Source organism: Oncorhynchus masou, chromosome 16 (assembly GCF_036934945.1).
Source record: "Oncorhynchus masou masou isolate Uvic2021 chromosome 16, UVic_Omas_1.1, whole genome shotgun sequence".
NCBI classification, from domain to species: Eukaryota; Metazoa; Chordata; class Actinopteri; order Salmoniformes; family Salmonidae; genus Oncorhynchus; species Oncorhynchus masou.
The window spans coordinates 1,982,653-2,009,822 of record NC_088227.1 but is presented as its reverse complement, the minus strand read 5'-3'; the positions used below and the strand labels follow the sequence as shown (position 1 = coordinate 2,009,822).

At 43.5% G+C, this 27,170-nt stretch overlaps 1 protein-coding gene across 7 annotated transcripts in view; it reads right to left on the bottom strand.

Annotated features, from left to right (window-relative positions):
* Positions 1–27,170, bottom strand: part of adgrl2a (adhesion G protein-coupled receptor L2a) — a 198,017-nt gene that overhangs the window by 35,315 nt on the left and 135,532 nt on the right. For 6 of the 7 annotated variants that reach the window (XM_064990538.1, XM_064990540.1, XM_064990542.1 and 3 more), the window contains 8 exons: positions 26,273–27,073; positions 7,852–8,160; positions 7,136–7,239; positions 4,397–4,582; positions 3,696–3,734; positions 1,806–1,989; positions 926–1,048; positions 304–509 (listed from right to left, as the gene is read on the bottom strand). In XM_064990538.1, coding sequence (XP_064846610.1) covers positions 304–509; positions 926–1,048; positions 1,806–1,989; positions 3,696–3,734; positions 4,397–4,582; positions 7,136–7,239; positions 7,852–8,160; positions 26,273–27,073 — 1,952 coding nt within the window. The remainder of the gene's footprint in view (positions 1–303; positions 510–925; positions 1,049–1,805; positions 1,990–3,695; positions 3,735–4,396; positions 4,583–7,135; positions 7,240–7,851; positions 8,161–26,272; positions 27,074–27,170) is intronic. The other variant, XM_064990544.1, reaches the window with a different exon arrangement.

The window sequence follows — 27,170 nt, the reverse complement described above, 5'->3', positions numbered from 1 at the left end:
AACTGGGTATTTTTATACATGACCCTAAGCATGATGGGATGTTTTCATTGCTTAATTAATTCAGGAACCACACCTGTGTGGAAGCACCTTTCAATATACTTTGTATTCGTCATTTACTCTAGTGTTTCCTTTATTTTGGCAGTTACCCGTGTATGCCATTTGGACTATGCTTTAATCCAAAGCGACTTACTTTGTACTTTTACATTTTACCAGGCATTTATAATGAATTAAACTGCCTGCCAGGCTCTTCTCTTTCCCAGCGCTTTTATGACCTCTCCATTCATTTAGCTTGGGAAGACTTACGTCAATGTGTTCCAGGGTGAAAATCACAGGGTCCGTGATGAACACGCGACTGGACTCTTTGTTGATAGAGGCGGCGATGATGTCTGAATTTACGGCCACCGACACATTCCGCCCATAAGCATCGTTGGACATTTTGATCGTGGCGTTGTCAGTGCTGAGAAACTGCCCAAGGTTTTTGTACATAACAAACACCAGCTTGGCAACACCTGAAGAAAGGAAAAACAGAATGGGTAAGCTGCTAGGAAAACATCCTTCCAAATGAAAGCAGCAGTAACTGTAGTGTTAAAAAAACTAAGGGCTGAGAAGAAAAAAAAACGGATTAGACCATCGGGGAACATAAGTGGGCCTTGTCAGTTATCTTCAGAAAATATCATGGTGCTGGGTTTTAGGGTTCAAATCCTTAGTGGTCGCTCCTATCTAACAGTCCCACTGAGTAATCACTGTGCATTGTCAGTTTTGACAAGCTGCATTGACAGACCGGTTCGTCAGACTCTTCACCTTTTCATAGACACTGGAATGGAACAAAAAGTCTGAGCTAACACTCACACTCGGGATAAACACCCGCATGCAGCTCTGCCTGTGATGAAGTGAGATTTCTGAGAGGGAAGTGTATGGGGTTTACCATTCCGACTGTTGAGCTTGACAGTATTGGAGGACAGCTGGATAGAAACACCACCCTTGCTGGCCTGTGGAAATTTGAAATCCTGAACCTGGCCGTCCGTGCTGAGCACATACACATCCAGGACTGGGGTTTTGTTGATGAAGGGGGAAAAAAGAGACAAGAAAAGAGAGAGACCGGGAGAGAGAGATACCAGACGTTACAGTGTGTTTTGAGTAAGACGAGGGCAATAAAAAAGAAAAATGTTGATGCCCAGGACGTGGTTGCTTACATTCCTAAGGCGAAGCAAGAGTGCGGGGGTGTTAGGTACTACAGCCACTGAAGACATTGTTCAAGTGATTCTATGCAACAACAATGTTGCTGCCGAGTTAAAATGTCAGAACCAAGGTGATCCTTTAGCTCCTGTTGAGTCCCTTTGTGGGATACAGTACACTTGTGAAAATCCGGTGAAAGACTGGATGTACAAGATAAAACTGCAGCATTTGAATAAAAAAAAGAAGAAATGTTGTTGCAATGCACAGTGAAACATTTTACATTCATTCCCTCTCATGTCCCGAGAGCTTTGAGGTTAAAGGAGGAGACAGGGTCTAAACACTGTTTTTACTAGGTCTCCGCAGTAGGGTAATGTTCACATTCATGTATAGAATTACATGGGGCAGACTTACGCATTTATAAACCAAGTCCTCCCAATCTATTAACCTGGAAATTGTCTGAAATTCATCACTTTGTTTTACATGTACATTGTGACTGAACTCATTGAACAGACTCATTTTCTTTCCCGACATGAGTAGTTGAAATATGCATACAGCATCAAAAACGACTGATTGCGTTCAAATCACTGGATGTGCTTTATTATTTGTTTACCGGGAATTCAATTACTTACTTATATTATCAGCGGGTACTTTCACAATAGCCGGCTCCATTAGGTTGTCGGCAAGGACGAACGCTCCTTCCTCTAGGGTATCCAGTAACATAGTAGCAGCATGTGTCTGTTCCGTGCTGTTCATATCATGCCAGGACTTCAGAGCCTCTGGTCTTAGAAGGTTGTCAACTGTGTCTACAATGGCCTGTGTCCATCAGGAAAAAAGAGATGTGTAAGCAATTCTGAAAACATTCGACTACAGTAATTGTCATGAGCAAAAACAAAAGAGGGGAGTCATATGAATAGCTTTGATAATGCATGGCGAAGCAATCCCATTGACATATTATGGACGATCATAAAAATAAAAAAATGTTTTGGGTTTTGAGTAAGTGCTAAACAAATGCTCCACATAAGTATCTCCTCTGTATCGATGCGGTGTAAATTCTTGTGATTTGCTGTGCATTCAAGCAGATAATTGAATATGTTTAAAACTTAGGGGTGTTTCAATGTTTCTTGGACACATTTTTTTTTTAATCAGCTAATCTTTATAATGTATTGTATAATAAACATTTAACACTATTGAACAGCTCAAATCATTGAGAAAACCAAAACATTATGCATTTTGAAATATTAAATCCAAGCTGTTTAGCCAGTCGCTAGAACTCCACAGGCAGTAGATAAAGTACATACAGACGCTAGTGGGATCTCCTAAATAAATGATCAAATCAATCAGACTAATCAGGTAATCAATGGGGGCCCGGTTCCTCTAGCTAGCACGGATGGCTAAGGTGACTTCCCATCAACTATATTGTACGTCAAATACTGGCGACACAGCATCCCACTCACACACACTGTCATCTAGTCACATACATATTTCAAATCTTATCTCACTAACAAAAAATAGAGCCACAGAAACACAGAAACATGCAATGCACTGGAAATTTGCAACAAAAAAATAATAATAATATGAATGAGATGACGATAATGAGGCATTTGGGGAGAAAGGATAGTAGCTAATAGCTAAAATTCTTCTTTTTTAACAAGTATGGCCATCTAAGGACTAATTAACCTGATCAATTTTAACACCGTCCCTGAGGATCGATCTGGATGTCAGAGAGCTTGACTTTGGAGGCAGGTGGAGAAGGATGTTGAGAAGTCCCTAATGGCCAGAGGAGCGATATGGCCAAAATACTTAGAGCGGCAGGCCACTGGAACTATTAAATGGAGAAGGACACAAATTGGTTTGCCCCCCACCAGCCTTATTAGTCCAATGGAAAGCGCAGATTTGTGCCTCTAATATATGACACAAATTAAAATCTGTGCCCTGATGAATGAACAGTCGTGAATTAACATGCTAAAGGTCAGAGTGTGGCCGAGGAAGACAAAGGTTTGAATACATCACAGGTGGAAAGAGAGTCTTAAGTACAGCTATCCTTAGCACTGTAGCACTGTAATGGGCTTTTCTATTGAGGAGACTCGCAGAATTGGAAGCGACTGTAAAAAGGAATGTGTGCCTTAAAAGACACACAGGCTAACTTTATATAGGAAATTACCCATATTTTAGCCATGAAATGCAGTTTGTGAATCACTGTGTTAGATATTTAGGCATGTACATTCTTAAAGCAAACAGAGAAAGGACCATTCAATGGAAGACAAAGACAAATCCTCCTGTACATATAAGGGAGAAAATAAGTTACATTCGTAACTGCCAATGATGTCTCGGCCACTTAGCACCTTTGGCACAATTATGGCTGTGTGGAAGCAACTACTCCACAACATGCAGGAAGCACAGAGAGAGGGGGGTGAGGCTACATGACAATAGCGAGGGTACATGCTGCTGAGCAGGGGAGTGGAGGGGAGGGAGGGAGGTGCAGAGAAGCAGAGTGTGGTACATTAGCATAGATCAGATACCTTCATGTATGCCCTGCATGTCCTTTCTCGTTTTTGAAGCTTTTTCATTAGGTAGAAAAAAAATAAAACAAAGAAACACACAATTAGCAAAATGTAGAAACTTGAGAACAAGTGTTAAAGGCTCCGATTATTTTCTGACTGATCACTCCCCCCCTTTCAGCTGGCTTTCTCCTTCCTCATGCTTTAGGCTACGCAACCTGCAGGTTCCAGACAAAAGAGCCCTCACTTCCATTTGTGACATGATGTATTTCTCTCAAATACACCAGAGACTTCACAGAACAAGCCTTGGTTGAGGCAATTACAGCAATTACTTCAGGTGTACAAATATGTCAGGGAATAACATGATCTTATTGCATTTCAGTACATATAATTTAATATCCTAATTGGTTTGCTGTTTCTTTATTTGCTTGAGTACATTTGTCTGACTTTGAAAGAAAGGGAGAGAGGAACAGACATAATATGAGGAATATTAATCAAATAGAACCACTAATTTCACTGACTAGAAGGAATCACATTTCTCCTAACTTGAAGCGGGAGACGGCTCAGAAGAGCATCACATAACGTCTAGCGGGGACTCAGATCCAGAGAGATTGCTGGTGGGGAGAAATGGCAGTGCTATTTATCTCCATAAAGCAAGGTACGTGATAGGGGAATGAAGATGTCAAGTGGCAGCCATTTTGAAAGGGCGGAAAATCAGTTACCTTGTTAAAACTGCGGCCCGCAGAGTCTTTCTCGCTGGGTCTCAGCTCCTGAAGCTGAGCATCCAGGATGTCGACCAGCTGTTCCATCAGTCGGACTGATGAACTCACGTCGCCGGCAAAGATGGGTCCTTTGGTGTGCTTCGCCAGCTCGTTGGCCAGGTTCGCTGCATTCTCGCCACTACGGATCTGGAGCGATAAAAAATATATTTGGGAACACTGAACCTGGTTCCTCTCTTGGTGTTTTCTCAGGCTACTTCTAGGGAGTTTTTCCTGGCCTCTGTGCTTTTGCCTCTGCAATGCTAGCTATTTGGCATTTTAGACATTTTATTGAATTTGATATTCTTACAGCCATGTTATAGGCTTAAGACATGTTATAAGCATGAAAAAACCTTTATACTAAGGTATTAGTTATGGCTTTCGATGTTTTAAAATGGACAGCAGAAATGGCTGGTAGTATCAACTTTGCTAAGGACTGTACCCAGATCTGTTTGTGGTCCTCTGAATATGATTATTATGCTATTGACTTAATCACATACAGATCTGGGACCAGACTAAGGGAATATTCCACCAGACTATGAGGCTCTCTCCCTCCCGTTCTGACGTGAGGTCATTCTAGGATGAGCTGCCCCATATAAGCCAGTCTGGGGAGATGGGTGACTAATTACACTTTATAACACTCCTCGGGGTGCTGTATTTCTCATTTGATGGAAGTGAACACAAGAGTACAAAATGATGAAGGGTCGTCCGTCGTGCTTAAATTACTACACATTCTATGTCTGAGTCACTTATCAGAACAAACAGCAGACAGCGCAACCTAGTGGATGGCCCGCGGCTATTTTGACTCTTTAATCATCATAAATGGTGGAAGATGAAAGGAAAGAGGTGCCATATAAGGGAAAGAGGAATATACAATTATTAGAGCGCAGTGCTTGAATTGAGCCAGTTCAAACTGGTAGAGATTACCGGTACCTCTTATCAACTATAAAATATGAGCACTACTACTGTAAGATTAAAATGATTACAGGCACCATTTTCATTCCACTTCAAGCACCGCAGTACCTACAGTATTTTAAGGGAATTAGTACATTTACTTACAGTTGAAGTCAGAAGTTTACACATTTACACCTTAGCCAAATACATTTAAACTCAGTTTTTCACAATTCCTGATATTTAATCCTTGTAAAAATTCCCTGTTTTATGTCAGTTAGGATCACCACTTTATTTTAAGAATGTGAAATGTCAGAATAATAATAGATTGAATGATTTATTTCAGCTTTTATTTCTTTTATCACATTGATCACATCAGAAGTTTACATACACTCAATTAGTATTTGGTAGCATGGCCATTAAATTGTTTATCTTGAGTCAAACGTTTCGGGTAGCCTTCCACAAGATTCCCACAATAAATTGGGTGAATTTTGGCCCAATCCTCCAGACAGAGCTGGTGTAACTGAGTCAGGTTTGTAGGCCTCCTTATTCGCACACGCTTTTTCAGTTCTGCCCACACATTTTCTATAGGACTGGGGTCAGGGCTTTGTGATGACCACTCCAATACATTGACTTTGTTGTCCTTAAGCCATTTTGCCACAACTTTGGAAGTATGCTTGGGGTCATTGTTCATTTGGAAGACCCACGCTTAAACTTCCTGACTGATGTCTTGAGACGTTGCTTCAATATATCCCCATAATTTTCCATCCTCTGATGCCATCTATTTTGTGAAGTGCACCAGTCCCTCCTGCAGCAAAGCACCCCCACAACATGATGCTGCCACCCCTGTGCTTCACTGTTGGAATGTTGTTCTTCAGATTGCAAGCCTCCCCCTATGTCCTCCAAGCATAACGATGGTCATTACGGCCAAACAGTTCTATTTTTGATTCATCAGACCAGAGGACATTTCTCCAAAAAGTATGATCTTATGTCCCCATGTGCAGTTGCAAACCGTAGTCTGGCTTTTTTTATGGCAGTTTTAAGCAGTGGCTTCTTCCTTGCTGAGCGGCCTTTCAGGTTATGTCGATATAGGACTCGTTTTACTGTGGATATAGATAAATTTGTACCTGTTTCCTCCAGCATCTTCACAAGGTCATTTGCCGTTGTTCTGGGATTGATTTGCACTTTTCACACCAAAGTACGTTCATCTCTAGGAAACAGAACGCATCTCCTTCCTGAGCGGTAAAACGGCTGTGTGGTCCCATGGTGTTTATAATAGCGTACAATTGTTTGTACATATGAACGTGGTACCTTCAGGCATTTGGAAATTGCTCCCAAGGATGAACCAGACTTGTAGAGGTCTACAATGTTTATCTGAGGTCTTGGCTGATTTCTTTAGATTTTCCCATGATGTCAAGCAAAGAGGCACCGAGTTTGAACGTAGGCCTTGAAATACATCCACAGATACACCTCCAACTGACTCAAATTATGTCAATTAGCCTATCAGAAGCTTCTAAAGACATTACATAATTTTCTGGAATTTTCCAAGCTGTTTAAAGGCACAGTCAACTTAGTGTATGTACAATTCTAAGCCACTGTAAAAAATAATCTTTCTGTAAACCATTGTTGGAAAAATGACTTGTGTCATGCACAAAGTAGATATCCTAACCGACTTGCCAAAACTAAAGTTGGTTAACAATACATTTGTGGAGTGGTTGAAAAACAAGTTTTAATGACTCCAACCTAAGTGTATGTAAACTTCCGACTGTATACTGTAGCTCAAAACATTGAGGTAGTACAGCTCATACATACCTTCTGCGCTACTTGGTTGACCCAGTGGGAAGTGCAGTTGCTGAGATCAGGGCCCTTTGGGTGCCAGGCCCCCGTGGCAAGTACACATAAATAAGAGGCGGTGCCTGTCGGGAAAATACATTTACAATAGCTCAGTTATATAAGATATATATATTAGAAACTACATTGGATTATGTCATGTTATATTAGCCATATACCTCACTGTGTTAAACCAACCTAACCTCCAAAATCCTACATTTAATTGTTGTCTTTACATCAATAGCTGGTAATTTACCATAAATACTGACTATATTCTCCCAGTGCCAGTTTCACTACAAATTAAGTAATAATAAGACTTGTCCTTCCGTTCCAATTACACCAACGTCTAATGAACCCTGAATGATAACACAATTTCACACACAATCCAATAAGGCCTGAACATCTTCAATCAAGCTTGGGGAAACAGCTGAGCCAGTTCCCTTCAACACACTGGCTGCACATTGCCAAATACTATTTTGACCTATAACAATGCAGTGAATTATTTACACAACTGTAAAAATACAAAATCTTGTTGATTCCCTATGCAGTCCTGCACGAATTGAATCTATCAATAAATGATTGTCAGAAACAATAACATACTGTGCAGGTAACAAAAACACACAAGCGATCTCATCTCTCCAACCACTCATCATGGTGATAAACAGTAGCTAATGCCCTGAGGTAAACCCTCTGCTTACCTCGGGTCCCCTTGGGGCAAGGCCTCTCTACTAACATGCCCCTCTGGGTCTGAGGCCACACGATGTCCCTCTTTTCCGTGGTCTCACAGAAGCGCTCTGGTAGGGGGAAGGACTCCAGGGGCGGCTGGGCGGTGGTCTGGGGAACCTCCAGAGGGGGTTTGGGCCCTACTCTGTTGTTACCCTCCTTGGGCCCTGTTGTGGTCATGGTGTTTGCTACGCCTTTGTTGCGTGCTGCTGTGGTGGTTGTTGTGGTGGTTGTCGTTCGGAGAGGCTCAGCCGACGCCGAGGTCGCTTCGGAGAGAGGTGGAGCTGGGGAGAAAATGATAACGTCGTCTCATTTTAGCTCGATCATGTCTTTCTGTTCTCGTTCTTTCAAAACACACCTGGTACAAAGCTGGCTACACACAATGGTGGCTACACACAAATGGGGAGCTGGGAGTGCTTTGTGCAAATATATTTGCTTTCCCCTGGACTATATCTTATTCAAGGCACTCAGTCTGCACCGAACAAGACAATAATTACTGTAACATCTTCCTGCCTGGCAGTCACTCTTGCCTGAGAGACTATGAGGCACGGCTGATTACATTTTGACAGAGAAACAAGGAGCCCGTGTGTGTCGTTTTGTTGTCGGAACATTCATTCGGTGGTTGTTTTCCTGACTCGCCCCACATTTTGATAAAACCGGTATGTGTTATGTGCCAAGGGCAAAAACAATATGTTTCAGGCAGGAGAGAAAAGGAAACATTCAAATACATCCCTCCTTGCCTTCGGAAGTAATCACAGCTCGGAATTGGTTGGATTGTTGAAAGCAATAGGTTGGCGACCTTGCTTACACCTATCCATCACTTATAGATCTGTGCTTACCTCAAGGAAACAAGGATGAAATTATACATTTCTGAAGTATTACAACAGGGCCTATGGCTGACATTTCTTTTGTTGTACTAGTACTATTATAACTGTATTTCCTGTAAGTGGATGAGTGTTTCATCCAGTGAAACGGTGATAACCACAAACCAGTCATTTGCGATACATCTGTTCACATCTCAAGGTACTGAAGCCAGAGTTTAGCAATATAATACAATTTTGAACACAAAATGATGTGCGAGGAATTTTATCCCTTTTATTATCCCATTAAGTTGTCCGTAACATGGAGGACTTTAAAGTGGTATTTGCTGTTGCCGTTTTATCCCCGTAAATTTACGCAAATTCACTTAAACAACTACTGAGCTCACTGAGTGAGAGTGCGAAGCTCTCGCTTCCAGGCTTGCAGGGAAGACAGACATCACCACCATATCTATCGCTTCAATTGGATAATGGGACTGGGCTGATGGAAATAGTCTGCCTGGCAGCGCCCCCATGGTGTGGATGGAAGACTTCAGCACAGCCCAGGCTGAAGGGATCCCTCTTTGAGGTTGGCTGGTTAGCTTGCTACCTGCTGCGAGTTAGTCTCTATTGACCATTGGAGACAAGTCAATGCGCTTCCTGCCAAGCAGGAGCCCAAGCGGGTCCGCAACGGCACTCTACTCCCAACATAGTTCAATACATTTGACCAGAGCCCTATAGGCCCTGGTCAAAATGATGTACACTATATAGAGAATAGGGTGCCATTTGGAAAGCACCCCAGGCTTGGCTTCAGTAACTGCCTGTACATGATGCTTCCTGACTGAGACACAGACCTCAGACCTGAAATGGTGACATGGAGAAGTTCTCAGCTGACTGGATGTTTTGATACGGAGCTTGATGGTTAAGTTGGCTGTGATATATATGCATCCTTTTAAAGCCCAGGTAAACTACTGAAAATAACTATTCAGTCCTTTGTATTTCACATATACTGGCCACATGTAGACAAGCTACCTCTGCAGATTATGCAGGTCTACTAGTTGAACATCGCTTGACACATAATAAGTGTATTATCAACAGTTTTTACATCATGTTAGGCCAGGAGGTAGTTGGAGACAAGCCATGAATGATTTAAGTTCAATGTATACTGTTTGGATGAGAAAATGTTTACATATTTTCCTCTTTCGGACAGAAGTCAGATTGATGTGAAAACACAACATGAATCCTTGATGTTTGGAGTTATTTAAGATGAGGGGTTCACTCCCCAATACATCAAGATGCATGTGCAGTGCTATGATTCAAATACATTCCTTGAGCATGTTAGCTAATGATATTATGTCCACACCTCTCTTCAGAGAGCAGATCCTTGTACAGGCTTGATGCAGCACTAACTCCTTGCTCTAGTTATGGTCATTTCCATGTAAAAGGATCCTTAAGCACCAACATTTGAAGTTCACAGGAGCACGTTAAATCTAGTGTCAAATGAAAGCGAAGGGACTAGATTTTTGAGAAATTAAAGCAGATATACATTTTTCATTAATATTAAATATGAGGAATAAGCCAAGGCTTCGATTTCTGGTCAAACAGATGGAAATGGGGTATTCTACCATTTACCATAAAAAGTCTTAAAAAGGTAGTATAAATACAACAACAACAATTATGTTGAAGTAAAGACCCCTGCCAACTTATATCAATACAAATTTAGTTTGAGAAATGATTTGCCTTCTGTAAGTTTAAGAAAAATTGCTATGTGCTTTGAAATAGCGTTACCGAAAACCCTCATATCTTTAAAAGTTCACAGAAGTAAAAAGTAAAGGGAGTTAATTAGTGCCAATTTGTTATGATGCTTTTACTGACATGTATTTTGTATTTTCAAAATTCTGGTGGCCCCGAGTGGCGCAGCGGTCTAAGGGGGTGGGTAAAAAATGTACTAAAAACAAAAAAAATTGTTACAGATTTTCCCTAATGCTGTTACAATTCGCAATTGGCATACTGTTATGTTCAGCTCATAACTGTTTTCTTTCTCTTTGTGTCGTCTGGTGGTCAAAGCAAATGTAAAGACAGTCTGTAAAACCCCTCCCACTCACTCTTCCCCCCCTCCCTCTCTTCTCTCTCCAGTTAATGTCACTTCTCCTGTCTGCAGGCTCAGCGTAGTTCCGTGACCTTGGAATTGCCCTTTTGCTAAAAGACGCCCAATTGCATCTAATTGAAGTCTGTTCCAACAATCTGTCGCGTGGGTTATCAGCACAATAACAGTGAGGCAATTAAATGAGGCGAGGCTAACTGACTGTAGAGTGGAGTAAAATAGACAAAAATCCATATCACAATAAATTGACTGAATTAATACGATAACTACACATAGAACAATAAGTTAATAATAATGTGCACATTTTGTATTTATTACCCTTCAAACTACTAGTGCTAGATTGAATGTTGTAGCTATCAATTGTCCCAACAATCACCCATATTAGCAAACATTTTCAAATCCACATTTCTCTATTAAAGGCTTATTATCATAATGAACGATATCAGCAAAATGTCGAGGATAATTGGACGGTGTCGATAATTTTCGGTTTATTGTTCCAGCTCCAAAATTGAGTAGCATTCTTTCTCCTCTAGAGCTCACCATTAGGTACACAATATATACAAAAGTACATGGACACCCCTTCAAATTGGCTGATTAGGCCGTTGCTGACAACTGTATAAATCTGAACACACAGCCATACAATGTTCATAAATCAAATTTTATTGGTCACATACACATGGTTAGCAGATGTTAATGTGAGTGTAGCGAAATGCTTGAGCTTCTAGTTACGACCATGCGGCAATATCTAACAAGTAATCTAACAATTTCACAACTACCTTATACATACACACAAGTGTAAAGGAATTAAAATATGTACATATAAATATAAGAATGAGCGATGGCCAAATGGCATAGGCAAGATGCAGTAGATGGTATAGAGTACAGAATATACACATGAGGTGAGTAATGTATGGTATGTAAACATTATATAAAGTGGCATTGTTTAAAGTGACGAGTGATACATTTATTACATCCATGTAACGGTTTTCATGCGGTGAAGGAGAGTCGGACCAAAATGCAGCGTGTAGATTGCGATCCATGTTTAATGAAAAAACGTAAAACACGAATCAATACAAATACTACAAAACAAAAAGAACGTAACGAAAACCGAAACAGCCTATACTAGTGTAAAACTAACATAGAGACAGGAACAAGGACACTAAGGACAATCACCCACGAAACACACAAAGAATATGGCTGCCTAAATATGGTTCCCAATCATAGACAACAAAAATCACCTGACTCTGATTGAGAACCACCTCAGGCAGCCATAGACTAACGCTAGACATCCCACAAAACCCCAAGACAAAAACACACAACAATAACCCATGTCACACCCTGGCCTGACCGAATAAATTAAGAATAAACATAATATATTTCGACCAGGGCGTGACAGAACCCCCCCACTAAGGTGCGGACTCCCGGACGCACATCAAAACAATAGGGAGGGTCCGGGTGGGTGTCTGTCCATGGTGGCGGCTCCGGCTCCGGCGCAGGACGTGGAACCCACTCTATAAATGTCTTAGTCCCCCCTCCTCGCGTCCTAGGATAGTTCACCTTCTCCGCCGACCATGGCCTAGTAGTCCTCACCCAGAACCCCACTGGACTGAGGGTCAGCTCAGGACTGAGGGTCAGCTCGGGACTGAGGGTCAGCTCGGGACTGAGGGGCAGCTCGGGACAGAGGGTCAGCTCGGGACAGAGGGTCAGCTCGGGACAGAGGGGCAGCTCGGGACAGAGGGGCAGCTCGGGACAGAGGGGCAGCTCGGGACAGAGGGGAAGCTCGGGACTGAGAGGAAGCCCAGCACTGAGAGGAAGCCCAGCACTGAGAGGAAGCTCAGCCAGGTAGTTGGATCCGGCAGATCCTGGTTGGTTGACGGTTCTGGCAGATCCTGGCTGACTGGCGGATCTGGAAGAGTCTGGCTGACTGGCGGATCTGGAAGAGTCTGGCTGACTGGCGGATCTGGAAGAGTCTGGCTGACTGGCGGATCTGGAAGAGTCTGGCTGACTGGCGGATCTGGAAGAGTCTGGCTGACTGGCGGATCTGGAAGAGTCTGGCTGACTGGCGGATCTGGAAGAGTCTGGCTGACTGGCAGATCTGGCTGCTCCATGCTGACTGGCAGCTCTGGCTGCTCCATGTAGACTGACAGCTCTGGCGGCTTCTTGCAGACTGACATCTCTGGCTGCTCCATGCAGACTGGCAGCTCCATGCAGACTGACAGCTCCTTGCAGACTGACAGCTCCTTGCAGACTGACAGCTCCTTGCAGACTGAAAGCTCCTTGCAGACTGACAGCTCCATGCAGAATGGCAGCTCCGGCTGCTCCATGCAAACTGACAGCTCTGGCTGCTCCATGTAGACTGACAGCTCTGGCTGCTCCATGCAGACTGACAGCTCTGGCTGCTCCATGCAGACTGACAGCTCGGGCTGCACTAAACAGGCGGGAGACTACAGCAGCGCAGGATAGGAGAAAGGCTCCGACAGCGCTGAACAGGCGGGAGTCTCCGGCAGCGCAGGAGAGGAGGAAGGCTCTGGCTGCGCTAAACAGGCGGGAGACTCCGGCAGCGCTGGAGAGGAGAAAGGCTCCGGTAGCGCTGAACAGGCGGGAGGCTCCGGCAGCGCAGGAGAGGAGGAAGGCTCTGGCTGCGCTAAACAGACGGGAGACTCCAGCAGCGCAGGAGAGGCGAGGCGCACAGTAGGTCTGATGTGTGGTGCTGGCACTGGTGGTACTGGGCCGAGGACACGCACAAGAAGCCTGGTGCAGGGAGCTGCCACCAGAGGGCTGGGGTGTGGAGGTGGTACTGGGTAGACCGGACCGTGCAGGCGCACTGGAGCTCTTGAGCACCGAGCCTGCCCAACTTTACCTGGCTCGATGCCACTCTAGCCCGGCCAATACGAGGAGCTGGTATATACCGCACCGGGCTATGCACCCGCACTGGAGACACCGTTGCCTCCACAGCATAACACGGTTCCTGCCCGGTCTCTTTAGCCCCCCGGTAAGCACAGGAAGTTTGCGCAGGTCTCCTACCTGGCGTAGCCATACTCCTTGTGAGTCCCCTCCAAGAAATTTTTGGGGCTGACTCTCGGGCTTCCTTCCGCGCCGCCGTGCTTGCTTCGCCATCTCCATTCTCCTATAACCTTCTTCGCACTGCTCCAGTGAATCCCAGGCGGGCTCCGGCACTCTCCCTGGGTTGACCGCCCACCTGTCTATTTCCTCCCAAGTAGTGTAATCCCGATATTGTTGCTCCTGCTGCTGCTGTTGCTTCTCCTCATATCAAAGCCTCTCAGCTCTCGCCGCCTCCAGTTCTTCTTTGGGTCGGCGATATTCTCCAGGCTGATCCCAGGGTCCTTCTTCAAACAATTCGTCCTCCCATGTCGATACCTCCTTTTGTTGCTCCTTGGGCGGCTACATTCCCCTGGTTTAGCCCAGGGTCCTCTCCCGTCGGGGATTTCCTCCCAAGACCAAAAGTCCTTTTTACGCTGTTTCTCCTGTGGCTCCTGCCTGTTGACACGTTGCTTGGTCCGTTTGTGGTGGGTGATTCTGTAACAGTTTTCATGCGGTGAAGGAGAGTCAGACCAAAATGCAGCGTGTAGATTGCGATCCATGTTTAATGAAAAAACGTAAAACACAAATCAATACAAATACTACAAAACAAAAAGAACGTAACGAAAACAGAAACAGCCTATACTAGTGTAAACTAACACAGATACAGGAACAAGGACACTAAGGACAATCACCCACGAAACACACAAAGAATATGGCTGCCTAAATATGGTTCCCAATCAGAGACAACGATAATCACCTGACTCTGATTAAGAACCGCCTCAGGCAGCCATAGACTAACGCTAGACATCCCACAAAACCCCAAGACAAAAACACACCACAATAACCCATGTGACACCCTGGCCTGACCGAATAAATGAAGAATAAACATAATATATTTCGACCAGGGTGTGACAATCCAATTTTTAATTAATAAAGTGGCTGCAGATTTGAGTCAGTATGTTGGAGCAGCCACTCAAGTGGTGGCTGCTTAACACTGATGGCCTTGAGATAGAAGCTGTTTTTCAGTCTCTCGGTCCCAGCTTTGATGCACTTGTACTGACGTCGCCTTCAGGATGATAGTGGGGTGAACAGGCAGTGGCTCGGGTGGATGTTGTCCTTGATGGTCTTTTTGGCCTTCCTGTGACATCGGGTGGTGTGGGTGTCCTGGAGGCAGGTAGTTTGCCCCCGGTGATGTGTTGTGCAGACCTCACTACCCTCTGGAGAGCCTTGCGGTTGTGGGCGGAGCAGTTGCCGTACCAGGCGGTGATACAGCCCGACAGGATGCTCCCGAATGTACATTTTTAAAAAGTCTGTGAATGTTTTTGGTGACAAGACAAATTTCTTCAGCCTCCTGAGGTTGAAGAGGCGCTGTTGTGCCTTCTTCACCACGCTGTCTGTGTGGGTGAACCATTTCAGTTTGTCCGTGATGTATACGCTGAGGAACTTCAAACTTTCCACCTTCTCCACAACTGTCCCGTCAATGTGGATAGGGGGGTGCTCCCTCTGCTGTTTCCTGAAGTCCACGATCATTTCCATTGTTTTGTTTACGTTGAGTGTGAGGATATTTTCCTGACACCACCCTCCGAGGGCCCTCACCTCCTCCCTGTAGGCCGTCTCGTCGTTGTTGGTAATCAAGCCTACCACTATAGTGTCATCTGTAAACTTGATGATTGAGTTGGAGGCGTGCATGGCCACGCAGTCATGGGTGAACAGGAAGTACAGGAGAGGGCTGAGAACCCACCCTTGTGGGGCCCCCGTGTTGAGGAGAAGCGGGGTGGAGATGTTGTTACCTACCCTCATCACCTGGGGGCGGCCTGTCAGGAAGTCCAGGACCCAGTTGCACAGGGCGGGGTTGAGACCCAGGATCCCGTCAGAAAGTCCAGTACCCAGTTTCACAGGGCAGGGTCGAGACCCAGGGTCGCGAGCTTGATGATGAGTTTGGAGGGTACTATGGTGTTAAATGCTGAGCTGTCGTCGATGAACAATATTCTTACGTAGGTATTCCTCTTGGCCAGATAGGTTAAGGCAGTGTGCAGTGTGATTGTGTCGACTGTGGACCTATTGGGGCGGTAAGCAAGTTGGAGAGGGTCTAGGGTGTCAGGTAGGATGGAGGTGATATGATCCTTGACTACTCTCTCAAAGCACATCGTGATGATTTAAGTGAGTGCTACAGGGCGATAGTCATTTAGTTCAGTTACCTTTGCCTTTTTGGGTACAGGAACAATGGTGGTTATCTTGAAGCATGTGGGAAAAGCAAATTGGGATAGGGATTGATTGAATATGTCCGTAAAAACACCAGCCAGCTGGTCTGTGCATGCTCTGAGGATGCGGCTAGGGATGCCGTCTGGGGCGGCAGCCTTGCGAGGGTTAACACGTTTAATTGTTTCACTCACGTTGGCTGCGGTGAAGAAGAGTCTGCAGGTTTTGGTAGCGGGCTGTGTCGGTGGCACTTTATTGTCCTCAAAGCGAGCAAAGAAGTTGTTTAGTTTGTCTGGGAGCAAGTAATTGTGTACCGCAACGAGGCAGGTTTTCTTTTTGTAGTCCGTGATTGACTGTAGACCCTGCCACATACCTCTTGTGTCTGAGCCGTTGAATTGCGACTTTACTTTGTCTCTATACTGACACTTAGCTTGTTTGATTGCCTTGTGGAGGGAATAGCTACACTGTTTGTATTCAGTCATGTTTCCGATCGCCTTGCCCTGATTAAAAGCAGTGGTTTGCGCTTTCAGTTTCGCGTGAATGCTGCCATCAATCCACGGTTTCAAGTTGGGGAAGGTTTTAATTGTCGCAGTTGGTACAACATCACCGATGCACTTACTAATAAACTCGCTCACCGAATCAGCGTATACATCAATGTTATTGTTCAACCGGAACATATCCCAGACCATGTGATCGAAGCAATCTTGAAGCGTGGAATCAGATTGGTCGTACCAGCGTTGAACAGACCTGAGCACGGGCGTTTCCTGTTTTAGTTTCTGTCTATAGGCTGGGAGCAACAAAATGGAGTTGTTGTCAGATTTGCCGAAAGGAAGGCGAGGGAGGGTTTTGTATGCGTCACGGAAGTTGAACAATGATCCAGGATTTTCACAGCACAGGTCGCGCATTCGATATGCTGATAAAATTTAGGGGGGCTTGTTTTCAGATTAGCCTTGTTAAAGTCCCCAGCTACAATAAATGCAGCCTCAGGATATGTGAATTCCAGTTTACATAGAGTCCAATGAAGTTATTTCAGGGCCGTCTAGGTAGATAATGCGGTCGGCATTTGATTGTAAGGAATTCTAGGTCAGGTGAACAAAAGGACTTGAGTTCCTGTATGTTGCTATGATCACACCACAACTCATTAATCATAAGGCATACACCTCCGCCCTTCTTCTTACCAGAGAGATGCTTGTTTCTGTCGGCGTGATGACATTCTAGACCATTCTGTGCTTCCAACTTTGTGGCAACAGTTTGGGGAAGGCCCTTTCCTGTTTCAGCATAATGCCCCGGTGCACAAAGCGAGGTCCATACAGAAATGGTTTGTCGAGATCGGTGTGGAAGAACTTGACTGGAATGCACAGAGCCCTGACCTCAACCCCATCGAACACCTTTGGGATTAATTGGAATGCCGACTGCGAGCCAGGCCTAATCGCCCAACATCAGTGCCTGACCTCACTAATGCTATTGCGCCTGAATGGAAGCAAGTCCCTGCAGCAATGTTCCAACATCTAGTGGAAAGCCTTCCCAGGAGAGTGGAGGCTGTTATAACAGCAAAGGGGTGACCAACTCCATATTAATGACCGTAATTTGGGAAAGAGATGTTTGACGAGCAGGTGTCCACATACCCTACATGACGAAAAGTATCTTTTGTTTGATGTAGGCTCCTGTTTTGCTGATTCTCACTGGTTTTTCTGTAGAACAGGGGATTGTTTTACGAGCAGCGCAAAAAAAAGGGAAATTAATTCACTTCGGCAATAACAAATGTTTAAGAAGACTGTGCTGTTACTTTGCCTTGTTAATTCAACAGAATTGCTGCCAATATGCAAGTCCTAAAAAATATGTATACATGGATGACACTTGTTATGGAAAAGGCCCTTGATGATCCTATTTGTGAGTTTTGCATTCAGGTTTCTAAAGGGATTAGAGATGAGCCTTCTTATGAAATTGAAGACCATTTGAATTAAACTGCACATAACTTAAAGATGCTCCAGAACTTTGGCAACTACACATTATTTTTGAAAGTAACTGTTTTTCTGGAAACAGTGCTACCCCATTTTCTCTAAATTTTCCCCCACTTGGGCCAGTCCCCTAGCAATTAGAGTTCAACCAATGAGCTTCACCCCCTCACCATATGAGCAAAAGGCACATGATGCACCCACAGCAGAACGAGAGAGAGCAATGATTTGGTGCACAAATCTCCATGTATGCAAAACATAGTCCGCAATTTCAGGGTACACTTTTGGCTTGTGAGCACTACTTTTTGAACTACTGGCTAAAAACTATATAAAAGTACCAGAGAATCTCTTTAATAAAGTTTGATACACATAGGCCTACACAATGTTTGTGCTTCTCTATCCCTTATTCAAATGTTGTGCTATTCAAGTTGATGCAGTTTGTTGGTCTGTAATTCTAAGAGCTATATAATCTCATTACCTTGATGCCGAAGATTCCTTTAATACAATGAAAACTGGGAAGAATTAACGCTACAGTTATTCAAATGGACACTCCTACCATGTTGTTGCTGGTTTGCAGTATACAGTGATGGCTATCTTTGGATAGGCAGTGGTTCGTCCCAAATGTTTATAGTGCACTTCTTTCGACCTGGGCCCAAATAGCTCTGGTCAAAAATAATGTACTCTATAGGGAATAGGGTGCCATTTGGAATACATCCATACTCTTAGGGGTTCTATTTATTGTTTGTTCTGCTGTGGCAGCAGATTCCTCCTGCCTCACATCTGTAACATATGCAGATGAAATACATGTTTTGTTCACCTGTGAATCCCTCCTGTACAATTTCCTTTTGATTACAACTCAAGTAAATCTATCTCAGATTGGAGAAACCAGAGAGGATCCCCCCAATTAATGTCTGTTGAGCACTCAAGCCCAAGAGGGACCTTCAATTAACTGTCATGGAGTTATGAGTGTAAGGTGGAGATATCCTACAAAGTGCTGAGAATTGTCAAACACGGACACATTCATAACCTCTTTATGTGATCGCCGCCCACGTCTTTTTGCCTGGAAACATATTTTCATCGCTCGGTTATTACTACTTTGGGTATAGGGCATGGGTTTCATCTGAGATGATATGACAATAATCCAGGATAGGAAGGAGAGGAGAGAGAGAGGAGAGGAGGGGGGAAGTCTCGTGTTGTCAGAGCTGCACTTCTCCAGGCCTCACCAGTCTTGGCGGAGTTGAAAAATGAAAACTGACAGCGAGTGTGTCTTTTATATTATGCTTAATGGCCGCACTTACGATGTGCACCGCATGGTTGTTCACATGAGTAATGCTTCATACACGTTATCAGGGGCTGTTTATCTGGAGAGAAAAAAAGGGAGGAAAACCTATAGGGAAGGTTTGTGAGACCAATGTTTCAGATAATTCGCACATAAGAGGTAAAATAGTATTTCATTTTTTTTTTGTACCAACTATTGCTTGTCACTGAAGAAAAACCAACAACATTGTGTCAAATAAACCTGCTGAAAAGATCTCCCTCTGAGATTCTCCCTCTGCCTTTCTGGTGCTAAACTAAAGGGGTACTTTAAACACAGGCTTTTATCAGTTGTGAAATATGGGTCCCAGGTGGTAATCAGCTCCTAATAGAAGAGTAAAAGCAAACAGAAGAAGTCAACAGAGGCTCAAATAATTAAAACCCTGTTTCTCAGATCAAAAAGGAGCCAAGTTCAGCCTTTGTGAAAGGGCCAAGAAAATTATACCAGGAAAATAAACTAATAAGCCATCGACTTCAAATGTAATTTGAAAAAAATAATTAACCCCTTATCGGCTACAGTGAACTGCACAGGGTTCCGTTTACCTGAGCTGTAAAGATGGAAGTGATAACCTCATAACCAATCCTTGCAACCAAGTGTCACATTTTTGCTAAAGTGCACACATTAACATCGTCCTAAGTATTCATTAATTTCCCTGGGCTTTCAGTGAAAGATCCACCTGGAAATTATACTTGCTGATTGTTGTGATAATATGTCTGCAGTAAATTCCAATATCCTCCTATCATAACAATAACACACATGAAAAAATTAAATAACATTGTTTGCTTCAGAGATATCAGCAATATAAGCAATTCCTAAAGATGTATTTCCTAAGAATAATGTACTTGTGTTTATAGGTCCATGTCTGTGTCTAAGCGAACAAAACCTAATAGCTGTTAGAGGTTGTCTCGAATGGAACACATACATTTAAGTACAGAGAGCAGACACACACACAGCAGCTGCCAGACTAGAGACTGCTTTTTTTCTCTCAGCTTTCTCTACTGTACGTGCCTCACATTTCAAGCATTAACTCAGAGTGCAAAGAACTAGCCTACATTTGGTGCCATACACACTGGGTGTCTATTTCAGAACATCCCCAAACACACAGACATACAGGCAGGCAAACAAACCACCCAGCAGAACATCCATTCACACACACACACAGCCCAATCCCAGACCAAATATTCTCAAAGGCACAATAACTTTTAGTGGACTGTATAGATGTCTCAAAAATAATAGTGACTTCAATATGCATCGTTTAAACCGTAATCAAACATGAGACTGAGCTGATCCTTTCAGCCATACCTCAGAGAAACAGTAATCATCCTCTTATGTAAAACAACTCTATGACATTGTGAAATGTAACCCAAGGCTGAGGGTTGCCCACATATGCTGTCATCACACATCCTTTTGCAGGAGTTTGTTTGGACTATATGACACAGTAGAGGTCTAGTTCAACATGATGTAACCCAAACTGTTAAAACGTATTACCTTCAGTGTTGGAATACAAAATATCATACATGTGGATGCTTGGAAGTGCACAAATTGTTCCATGTCTTACAATGAGTGCAATAATAGCACCGGTTGGGAATGTGCGGAGAGAAAAACTTGAAATCGATCACATTTTAGAGAAATATCTGACATCCAACCCTGTGTATCAAAAAATACACTTCTCAGAATTGAGAATTTTCAGAATTGAAAAACCTATAACTCTTCAACCAGGGACATCCCTACTGTATATTAATAAATAGTATCCAATGGAAACACATTGTGAAATCCCAGTACATCTGGGAATGAGCCTGCTAGAACAGCCCTTGTCGGATGAATCACGACTGAATACAGAAATAATATAAAAAGATATGGACTCATTTGGAGGAAGAAGTGAGGAGAATCCTGAGAGGGAGAAAGCCTCAGAGCGGGTGCCGCGCAGGGGCCGGGGATCCGTCATTGAATTAGCATGTTCCTCCTATCATCAGTGCAGATTGCGGAGGTAATTCATTCCTCCATTGCTAATGCAGAGGAGGGGAGGCGGTGTGGACGCTGCCGGCACTGGCAGGGACGTGAGTCTGGAGAGTAACGGGAGTATAGAGACGCTGCCTCTGGGCAACAGATTGGCTTGCTGAAGTCTAACGCTGATCCTGGCCAGCAGACTAAGCCAGACACAGGCCCTGTTCAAATCATAATACATAATCATAGAATCCACCCTTCCATTCTTCTTTCCTTCAGGTAATCACAGATCTATAATTGATTGGATAGGTGAAAGCAAGTTAGCCACCCAATTTTTCCACCCCAATCCAACCAATTCTGGTTATGTGATTACTTAAAGGAAGAGAGGTTGGAATGATGCATTTTCTACAGGGCCCATGGCAGTGCTGCTCATCTACAGGGACATGGGGCTATTGACTATGGAGAACAATGGCTCTCACTATCAGCAGCCGCAGTAAGACAGGCGACAGGCCCGTCGACGTGTGTCCACACCAGAGAGAGAGAATGTGGGAGGAATAAAAATGGCAATTTTCCACATCAATACGCTCTCCCTTTCAAGTGATGTCCACTCGGACGCCGAGGACATGGGGTTGGTTTTGTCAAAACAAGCAGTGTCATCTTTTGCACATTTTCCTCAGCACCTTGATCTCTGATCCGGGATAACTCTGGAGCATGTAGAGAGGGGCCTTCGCTGTTACCATGCAGAGCACCTTGGCTCACTGCGAGGCTGTGCCTTACACATTCAATCCCCTCTCTCTTATGGTGTTCTAGGTATGTGCACACATGTAGCACCCATTTCCATCCATTCTGTAAGCAGACCTGCATAGAATGGAAGAATGGCCCACATTTAAGAGGTACATGAAATTATGAGATTATAGAGTTCATTGGAAAGCTGTGAATTCACCTGAAATGTGGGGTGAACTTACTTGGCCATTTGCTTATGTGATACAGTTAATGTATTAGCAAGGTTTTCTTGTATTGTGCTGTGCACTAATAAAATAACGCAACAGCAGGCCAACGTTCGGCAACATAGAGATACTGGTGAGCTAATTGGTAAATTGTGTCACTGGCGGCATGGCGCGCACCTTATAATTTACAATAAATTGGGTCATTTGGAGCCGTAAGAGCAGCACTTGCAATTTGAAGCTCGCCAGATGAAATTGCATAGCAATGTATTGACATCTAAACAATTAAGAAGCCGGTGGTGAGTTGTGTGCTCAGGGGGATTTATTTCATGAAAGCAATCAGCAATTTAATTTTACAACTCAGGATAAATAAAGGGGTTCCCCAGCTAGGACTGACCTGTGTCCCATTGAGCTTCGAGACCGAGGCCCAATGTTCATCTCTCAGTCAAAAAGCAGCTTTTTAGATGCTTACTCAGAGAATTTAGACAATCTATCTGTGCTTTGGATGCATAAACAGGCCTTATAATTGTGTGCCCGATGAGACTTCCAGTGTAATGTCTTATTTAATGTAATCATCTCACTAACAGGAGCTGATGGAGGAATACCTCTTTATGAGCTGTTACATGAAATCCGTAGTGGTTTAAAAAGAGCTGTGACGCCATGTGATGTAACAGTGGATTAGAGTTCATACGCGAGACACATCTGGGTGTGATTGGTCATGAAAAGGTGGCTGACCCATTTAACTTTAGGGCTGTGATGGTCATGGTATTTTTACACTTTGTAGTTAATGTTGACACTAGATTAAATGTTTCTGACTCATATATTAATGGCACATAGGCCGTTTCCAAAACGAGAAGTTGTTTTCTAGGGGTGGTCGCTCTTTATAAGGTTATAGGGTAATTGTGCCAGCCCTATTTAACTTACACTTCCAGTCACTGCGTGTTGGATTCAACCCCATCCACTCCCACCTGTCAGCGTGATCCCACAGGCTGATTCTCTTGCGTTGACATAAATAGCATTCGCACTAGACAAGGCCCCGATCTACCAGGGTCTTAAAAAAAAATGTCCTTACACAGCTTCATGTGATTGAATTCTATGTGGTAACAAAATCTGTCATATAGTTATGTTGTAACTTGAATTTAGACACCAATAGTGAGTAATGACTTTCTAAACAGGTACATTTTATTTGATGTTGTTAGAATAGTCTAACTAGTAGGGCTGTCAAACAATAAAAAAAATGTAATAGAGTTAATCGCAGTATTTACTTGCGATTACTCACAAATTCTGAATTTGCTCAATTTCAGCTGTAATTTAAGAATTTTTATACAAAGAACATTACAGAAATATTGACTGTCTAAAGTATTGGTTAGCAAAATTAGGTAAATTGAGAAAGCACAATCTTCTCTAACCTCAATGTCAAATAGTTTTACATGGCAATGTAGACTTTAGTTGTATAGATTATGTATGTTGGATGTTTAATCATGATTGCGATTAATCATGATAAAAAATTGTGTACCCCAAAAAATGTAAAAACAAAACTCCCAAAAAATTGCCTGAAATGACACAGTAACAGTAGTTTTTTACTGAGTTACAGTTTATATAAGGAAATCAGTCAATTACAATACATTCATTAAGCCCTAACCTATGGATTTCACACATTTCGCACAGCCATGGATTGGCCTGGGAGAGCATAGGTCCACCAACTGGAAGCCAGGCCCAGCCAATCAAAATGTGATTTATTACAGAAATAAATACTCCTCAGTTTCATCAGCTGTTCAGGTAACTCAGATGATCCCGCAGGTGAATAAGACGGATGTGGAGGTCCTGGGCCTGACACTTGGTCTGCGGTTGTGAGGCTGATTGGACATACTGCCAAATTCTCTAAAAAGACGTTGGAGGTGGCTTATGGTAGAGAAATTATCATAAAATTATCTGGCAACAGCTCTGGGGGACATTCCTGCAGTCAGCATGCCAATTGCATGCTCCCTCAAAACATGAGACATCTGAAGGCATTGTGCTTATGTGACAAAACCGCACATTTTAGAGTGGCTTTATTGTCCCCAGCATAAGGTGCACCTGTGTAATGATCATGTTGTTTAATCAGCTTCTTGATATGCTACACCTGTCAGGTGGATGGATTATCTTGGCAAAGTAGAAACGCTCACTAACAGGGATGTAAACAAATGTGTGCACAGAATTTGAGAAAAATAAGCTTTTTGTGCATATGTTTAATTTTTGTGATTTTTTATTTCAGATCATGAAACATGGGACCAACACATTACATGTTGGATTTATATTTTTTGTTCAGTGTAGTTAGTGTTTAGGCCTAAGGGTATAATGTAGGTATCTTGCATCCCAGACGAGCCCCTAAATAGGCACTACAGCCCAGGTTCTCTGTGCTGTGTGAAGAGTTAAGGATGCTTGTTGGACACACGTTTGACTGAAACCCCGTCTTATTTTGTACAGCACCTTTAAAGTGTTTTCATTTCTAAATTGGCATTCAATGTGCATTCAACATATGTGTTAATCAACTGAGCATTGCAACTCTATTCCATGAATCTGCAAAAATGGTATTGAAACCATATGTGTTTCAGTTCAATGTCTGGCTTTTATAGTCGTATAACTTGGAACTGTAACAAAAATATTGTAATACTTCTTAGATTTAACGAGGTGACAAGTGTTTTTGCTACTACCATTACCATAGCTGTATGTAAACAGAAATGTAATATACTAGCTGCCTTTCTGCTGATTGTCACCTATTTGTATTTGAGTATCTGTTAATGACAATCTATTTGCCAAATGGGAAATCGGAAAAGAAAATTACATTTTGCTTGTAATGCTGCAAATATTCAATCAAAATCCACAAATACCTCGTTATTGGCTAAAGAGACACTCCAAACAAGTTGCTCATGGACAGCAATAAAGGGAAATGAGTGCATTTTCATCTTCCTCCCCTTGATGACTTCACTTCAATCCAGTGCACCCACTGCATACTAATTTCCCCCTAAGGGTCTGTATCTAAATTTAGGATAAGTTATTTTGTTACACTAAAGCCTGTCTGGCTCTTACTATAGTGGGCATGTTCCACTGGTTGAACCCAATTTAGCCTCCTCAGCCCTATCAATACAAAAGTGGGCTAGCAAATACATTCATAAATATTGAGCTGTGGTAATCTGGAGGAAAGTTGCTTGACCTCCACGCTCATCGCCGACTGTATGGAGTATTACATGGATTTAGGACTCGGGGTGAGGAGGGGATTAGGGTAATTACAGTTATTATATGCTCAATGTAAAGACTATCTGGGGCCTAAGCGGCCTCATGTCAATTTTTGACAGTTAAATTAAAAACATATTCATCTGACATGACCCGAGTGATTGATCCCTTCCCTGTGTTCTCTGCCTCCTAGTCTTCCAGAAGACACACTGTTCCTCATACTAGCCTGATAGGGTGAACTTCTTTTTTGTCATTTAGCAGACGCTCTGATCCAGAGTGACTTACAGGATCAATTAGGGTTAAGGGCCTTAATCAAGCGAACTTCAAAAGATTTTTCACCCCGTCAGCTCAGGGATTTGAACCAGCAACCTTTCGGTTACTGACCCAATGCTATCAAACACTAGACTACTTGCTACCTGAATGGTGCCCGGGATTAGGGGTTTCTGTACCAGGGGGAATAACACTTTCTACCTGTCCATGAAGGTATGATTCCAGTGGTGGGGGTACATTTCCTCTCTCTCTGGGAGAAGAGCTGGTGGCAGCAGCTACCCCCATGGGCCTTCCTTTGCACTGGGGACGTGGGGGAACGCCCGCACTGTAAACCCAAGTAAATCCCCCGATACTGATCCCTTATGAGATGGTAAGTGGGTGATGTTGTTTACTGCTGAGCAAAACGACTTCACCCCGAGAAGCTTCATGCACTCCAAAGCTTCCGTAACATATCTAACACATATTCAATTCTAAATAAACAAATCTGCCATCCGTGACACTTGACACGCAGGCCGTGGAATACCCAAGGAATATCAACACACTTAGTGGCAGATAAATGTCACAAAATGCAATTTACCAGTATTGTGCGCTGAAGAAATGAGATGCTGCTTACCGTGAGCGGGATCGGGTGGTCCGAACTCCAGATTATATCTCAGGATGTAAAAATTATTCCACACGTATAGCTGGTTATCTCTGGGATTGTAATCCACAGCTGCGATATACTGGTACTGGTTGGGAAAGTGGATATCTACATACTCTCCACGGTTCTGTTTGGTATTGTAAACATAATCTATTAAGCTTTTGCTGACTTCACTCTCGTTATCTTCATATGTGGACCTCACTACGTAGAGTACTCCACAGATCATGAAGGCATTTGAGGCCGATCGCTTGTCATACGTCGTCTCCCAGGTGGCCTCGAAGCGCAGTGTGTAAGGGTTCAACTGACTGATGACCATCATGCCATTGTTCTGCTCTGTGGCGTAGATCACCCACAGGCCGTTCTCATCCACGGCCAGGTCAATGTCCGTTTTCCCACCCCACTTGTAGGGTGATGTGTCATGATAGTTGGCGTTATTGATGATGGCCTCGCCGCTTTTGATTCGGGTCCGTATGTCAAACTTTACAATGTTGCGGGTTCTCTCCTTGTTGAAAAACACGGCCCCATCGTAGACCACAAATCCAGTGCCATCCACCCGGTGGGGGAGCTTGTACGTGATGGTTTGCCGGGCGTTTTGGAAGTCGTCGAGGGAAGAGTACTCAATGAGTGTGTCTGTCCGGTAAGGAGTCCAAGGCATGAAGTAGATTTTGTCACCGGCTTGTAGAGGGTCTTTGCACCATGACCCGGCTTGCTGCTCCGCTTCAAAGAGAAAGGAAGGATCACCGACAGCTTTCAGGGTCCCAGGACAAACAAAAACTAGTGATGGGGGAAGAGTAAAATAAGAAACAGATTTAAGTCAACAAATCCAAGTGAAACGTATCAAAATAGCAGAAGACAATGTCAAGATATCTCT